The 6,174-nt window shown below is 47.6% G+C and overlaps 1 protein-coding gene across 1 annotated transcript; it reads right to left on the bottom strand.

The window, feature by feature from the left end:
* Positions 1-4,422: 4,422 nt before the first annotated feature.
* LOC119363427 (protein TsetseEP-like) lies at positions 4,423-5,732 on the bottom strand. The gene has a single exon (XM_037628780.1). It carries the CDS (start codon positions 5,661-5,663, stop codon positions 4,716-4,718), a length of 948 nt encoding a protein of 315 aa, XP_037484677.1. The 5' UTR covers positions 5,664-5,732; the 3' UTR covers positions 4,423-4,715.
* Positions 5,733-6,174: the final 442 nt, after the last annotated feature.

The following is a 6,174-nucleotide window of genomic DNA, read 5'->3' on the forward strand; positions in this document are numbered from 1 at the left end:
TCTCTTGCCATGAGTAGCTTCATGTAGCCTTTTCATGCATCATGCTTGTTGTGTATCATGCCTTGTTCATGTGTGGTGTGTTTACCTATGTTGTGTGCTTCTTCTTGTTAGTTTCTGTTTCATTGCGATCGTGAGGATTCGTTCGTCTACGGTTGGTTCGGCTTCATCCGTTCGTCTTCTTCATGGAGTCGTTCTTCTTCCTTGCGGGATTTCAGGCAAGATGACCGCTACTCTGGATCTCACTACTATCATTGCTATGCTAGTTGCTTCGTTCTATCGCTATGCTGCGTTACCTATCTTTTGCTCATCAAGCCTCCCAAATTGCCATGAACCTCTAACCTTTGACACCATTCCTAGCAAACCATTGTTTGGCTATGTTACCGCTTTGCTCAGCCCCTCTTATAGCGTTGCGAGCTGCAGGTGAAGTTGAAGATTTCTCCATGGTAGACAGGGTTATGTTGGGATATCACAATATCTCTTATATTATTAATGCATCTATATATTTGGTAAAGGGTGGAAGGCTCGGCCTTATGCCTGGTGTTTTGTTCCACTCTTGCCGCCCTAGTTTCCGTCATACCGGTGTTATGTTCCCGGATTTTGCGTTCCTTACGCGGTCGGGTGATTTATGGGACCCCCCTGACAGTTCGCTTTGAATAAAACTTGTCCAGCAAGGCCCAACCTTGGTTTTACCATTTGCCTCACCACCACCTATCCCTTTCCCTTGGGTCGGCCAACCCGAGGGTCATCTTTATTTTAGCCCCCCCGGGCCAGTGCTTGTCTAAGTGTTGGTCCAAACCGAGCCGCCTGCGGGGCCACCTCGGGGAAACTCGAAGTCTGGTTTTACTCGTAGCCTGTCTCATCCGGCGTTGCCCTGAGAACGAGATATGTGCAGCTCCTATCGGGATTGTCGGCGCATCGGGCGGTCTTGCTGGTCTTGTTTTACCATTGTCGAAATGTCTTGTAAACCGGGATTCCGAGACTGATCGGGTCTTCCTGGGAGAAGGTCTATTCCTTCGTTGATCGCGAGAGCTTGTCATGGGCTAAGTTGGGACACCCCTGCAGGGTATAAACTTTCGAGAGCCGTGCCCGCGGTTATGTGGCAGATGGGAATTTGTTAATGTCCGGTTGGAGATAACTTGACACCAGATCCGAATTAAAACGCATCAACCGCTTGTCTAGCCGTGATGGTCTCTTCTCGGCGGAGTCCGGGAAGTGAACACGGTCTCTGTGTTATGTTTGACGTAAGTAGGTGTTCAGGATCACCTCTTGATCATTGCTAGCTTCACGACCGTTCCTTTGGTTCTCTTCTCGCTCTCACTTGCATATGTTAGCCTCCATATCATGCTTAGTCGCTGCTGCAACCTCACCACTTTACCCCTTCCTTTCCCATTAAGCTTTGCTAGTCTTGATACCCATGGTAATGGGATTGCTGAGTCCTCGTGGCTCACAGATTACTACAACAACAGTTGCAGGTACAGGTTATGCGATGATCATGACGCGAGAGCGATGCTTGCTTGCGTTGAGTTCTTCTTCTGCTTCTTCTTCGATCAGGGGATAGGTTCCAGGTCGGCAGCCTGGGCTAGCAGGGTGGATATTGTTTGAGTTTCTGTTTATGATTCATCCGTAGTCGGATGTTGATCTCTTGTATGATGATGTTGTATTCGTGTGGCATTGTATGCCTCTTGTATGTATCCCCATCTATTATGTAATGTTGATGTAATGATATCCACCTTGCAAAGTGTTTCAATGTGCGGGTCTATCCTTAGTGGGACCATCGAGTTCCTTTTGGATAGGGTCGCATATTGGGCGTGACATAGTGGGCGGTCCAACGGGTTTGCTAAGTCCGCCCACCGCCGTCGGGTGCCCGACGAGGAGGACCTTCTCTTCGAGTGGGTGTGCCCCCGGTCACTGACTGAGGCGGATACAAAGGCCCGACGGCTCCGAAGGCTTAACGCCAAGCAGCTCCGGCTTGACATTGAGCAACCCGAGCGGGAGGCGGCGAGGGAGGCCGTGAGGGTGGCCAAGCTCAAGCACAAGCAAGACCACGTTGTCCGGCGCTTGCAAGGCTACATCGTCATCTCCGTTTCCTCCTCCTCCAATGGGCTAAACGGCTCCGACGTGGACCCACCTCCTATCGCGGACTCCTACAGCTGCGCCGGCAACCGGAAGAGCAAAGGGCCGGCGAGGAAGTGGTGAAGATCCGTCTTTATTTCAAGTTTTTAGTTGTAGTTTGAATTTGTCTGTCATATTATGTGTATTATGTGAACTTTGGCTATCTTTCGATGATCCGGCTTTGAAACCGATTGTGCATTTGTATGTCCGCTCATGATCTACATAGTTTTTAGCAACGTTGCATGGTTTAGTATGAATATAGGAGACGGAATATAAGATACGTGGGTGTGGAGGCGCGGATATAGTGAGTGCCCGGTCAGTGTCCGCGGGCGTGCCCGGGCGCGTCCGCGGACGTATAGGGAGCCTGATTTGCTGAGTCCGGCTGGACATGCTCTTAGAAAGTAGAGAAGACCCGAAGGAAAGACCACTCAGGGTAAATTCTATAACACCACACAATGGTATAGGGGCAAAACTGAGTAGGTCCAAAAATTAGGGGTAAATTTGGGTAGTGGGTTCGAGGTAGGGGTGGAAATGTAATTGTCCAAATAAAACCTTGTTTCCCAAATTCATTATTTTGTAGTTGTTTGCACTGGAATGTGCGTGGCCTGGGGGCGAAGCTAACGTTGGGTTACGCTATGCTTGCTAGCTTGGCTGATGCACTCTGGTGGTTTAAGTAGGAATTGCAAGGATTGTTATTAAAATGCCTAGAATTCAAAAACAATGAAAAAAATGCTTAGAATTATATATTCGGGAAAACAAAAACAATGCCAAGGATTATAGCTCAGGATACAAACGGGGTGGATAACGAACGCCCGCCACAAGAATTTGCAGGCGCATATGTTGCGGCCAATGCCACTTTGGCTATTCGTCACAGTCCGTTATGATTTGCGTGGGGCAGTGCGACAGACCGGTTAAGCCTGTCACAATTCCACAACCGATGTAAATGCAAGATAACCCGGGAATTGATATGCAGTTGGTTCAGATATCAAACCAAAAGGAAAGCCATCTCAGTCGCGCCTTTCCTTGAGCATCCTCGATAACCGCTATGCATACCGTGTCTGTAGCCAGGCCCGACGAGTTCTGGTGAGGTTGTCCAAGGTCGGGTGAACGTTGTGTGCATGGTGTCATGGCCATGGCTCTCAAAGGCGAGTACGACGTGTCCGCGAGGTTCCAGTGGTGCCACATGATCTCGTCTCTGGCGTGGAAGGGATGCCAGTCCAATAGCATCTCCATGTGGTGCATTGGTGGCTCTGGGATGTTATGAAACCCATCTATAAAGATGTGTGTCAGTGGGTTGGCTGTTTTTTTCTAGTTTTGAGAAGGTATCATCTGGTTTTTTATTTTTGTTTTCTATGTTTTTATTAGTTTTATTAGTTTTATTTCTCGTTCGTTTTGATTTTTCCTCTCTTTTCTTTTCTTTTAATTTTAACATTTTAATTCAAAAAATATTTATAGAAGGTCGTGAATGTGGGAGAAGACCCACTTAAACATGCAACCATGCATAGAAAAGGATACACCTCAACATGCAAATATGCATGGGAATTTTCGTTCTATTATGTTTTATATTTAAATATTTTGCAACTATGCAACAATTAAACATAGTAAAAAATATGTATTTTCATTTTCATTTTTATATCATTACTCAAAATATTCATGGTCCATGCAACCATATCTCATTGAAATTTATTGTAAAACAGTCTCGCAACAACGTGCGATGTATCATCTAGAATTATAGAGATATCGACCTCTTCAGGGCTACCACTGTCATCACTATTGGCAACAATATGAAAGTGAGTTTCTGGATCACAGGTGGCAACAAGATTCATCACATGGGTTATATCAGATAGACCACAATCATGTTAGGCACCTCAAATGATGGTCTTATTAAGGATGGGGAATATTGCCATACAAGAGAACATATCCAGTGCATTAGGGAAATCTGGGGGCTGTGTCCGGCTACAAGATGGATTGTTGGCACATTTGCAAAATTATCCTCCTATATTTTTTAATCAACCTACACTCCTCATCTTACTCTTCCATCAATAAATATGTGTATTTGATATGTTGGTCGAAACACAACAAGGGCCAAAAAGTATATGTGTTGATATTATGATCTTTAATTGAATAATTAAAGTTAGCTTCAAGACAATATATTGAATAATAAAAGTTTGGCTAGTATATCTTGCATGATTGGGCTGGGCGAGTGCACGGAGGGGCGGAACAACACTTGCATCTCAGTGATGACTCTTCTCTAAAAGAAACTGTTTTCTGTGACGACTCTTCGGACTCTCGCAAGAGTAGCACAACACATTGGCACATACATGTGTAGATTGATGTCATTATTGATCATGGATACACAAAGCTGGTCGTACACACATGATTAGGAATCATAAACACTCATATTCAAGCACACTCAGATCGCCTACGTACACAGGTACGCATGCAACACACGAAGCATACATAGGCAGTACCATTTTACAACTCATAGGACTGACAGCCACACTGCTGATTATTCCATGGATGGATACCTTAATTAAGCTTGTTCTTATACGTGACATATTGCTTGATCATCCAATCCATGCTGCACGAGCCACCTTGCTCGCTTAGTTGAGGGGCTTGTCGGAGCCAACGCGACGTGCGTACACCGGCGGCTTAGGCTTGGACGGTCCCGGGTGGGGGTTGGGGTTTGGCTGCGGCTTTGGTGTTGGCTTGGGGGTCGGGTGTGGATCAGGCTTTGGGTTCACCTTGTCGAAACGAACTGACAGTGAGTCCAATGGCGTCGACTTGGATGGTCCTGGCCGTGGTTCAGGCTCCGTCTTTGCAGGAGTGGGTTTTGGGTTTGGCTGTGGTTGTGGCTTGATTTCTGGGTCCGGCTTTGCAGGAGTGGGTTTTGGGTTTGGCTGGGGCTTTGGCTGTGGTTGTGGCTTGACTTCTGGGTCCGGCTTTGCTGGGTTTGTCCTAGGGTTAGGTTGCGGGTCGGGCTTTGGGTTCGTCCTGTCGGAAACACCGTCTAGTGAATACACCGGCAATGACCCTGACTGAGGTTTAGGCTTTGGCTTTTCCGGATTTGGCTTCGGGTTCGGCTGGGGCATTGGCTTTGGTTGTGGCTTGGCGTCTGGGTCCGGCTTTCTTGGGTTTGCCTTAGGGTTAGGGTGTGGGTCAGGCTTTGGGTTCGTCCTGTCGGAACCAATGTCGTCTAGTGAATACACCGGCAATGAGCCTGGCTGAGGTTCAGGCTTTGGCTTTTCAGGAGTTGGCTTCGGGTCAGGCTGAGGCATTGGTTTTGGTTGTGGCTTGGCATCTGGGTCCGGTATTGGGTTGGGTTCCGGCATTGCAGGAGTCGTGGGCTTTGGGTTTGGGTTTGGGTTTGGGTTCGGGTGCGGCATTTTAGGGTTGGGTTGAGGCATCAGTTTTGGAATGGGTTTTGGGGAAGGCTTGGGGTCGATGAGCCTCCCTCCATCGGCGAGGCTAGGATCATCTGCCCTGACCACGGCAAGGAGGAGAAGCAGGGCCAGGTGAAAGCACAACGAAGTGCGGCCGAGAGACCTCATCGTTGCGAGGTCTTCTTGGTGCTCAGTCTATGTATCACTTGTTGGGTCACTCTACGTGAGGTCTGTTTGTGCTGTGCAAATGACATGGGAGTTTGTAGGAGATTTATAGGAGCGCCCAGCCAAGCAACACCAGACGTGTGTCCCTCCGTATCGATCTTGTAGCATGGGTCATGGGTGGTCATGGGTACACCCATGTGAGCCATGATGTGCCATGCAGCTTCCGACACGTCGCCACTGTTGTTTTCCTTTTCAACTCTCGACGGTTATAAAATGAAGTGAAAGTGATGATCACTTATCGGGCCTAACTTTGGCACAAAAAATGCATGCATTGTATGTAATCATACATATCATCTTTTACCTCTTGACATTAGTGTCCAAAATACTGAGTGCCTACCCGCGTTGCAACATCTATCGTATCTCCAAAGGAGATGCCAAATGATGTCGCTGGACACGTATGTACGTATGTGCGCGGGCAGGCATAAAGTTACACGGTCCCTGCTGAGTGCTATCC

This window comes from Triticum dicoccoides, chromosome 2B, assembly GCF_002162155.2.
Source record: "Triticum dicoccoides isolate Atlit2015 ecotype Zavitan chromosome 2B, WEW_v2.0, whole genome shotgun sequence".
Classification (NCBI taxonomy): domain Eukaryota; kingdom Viridiplantae; phylum Streptophyta; class Magnoliopsida; order Poales; family Poaceae; genus Triticum; species Triticum dicoccoides.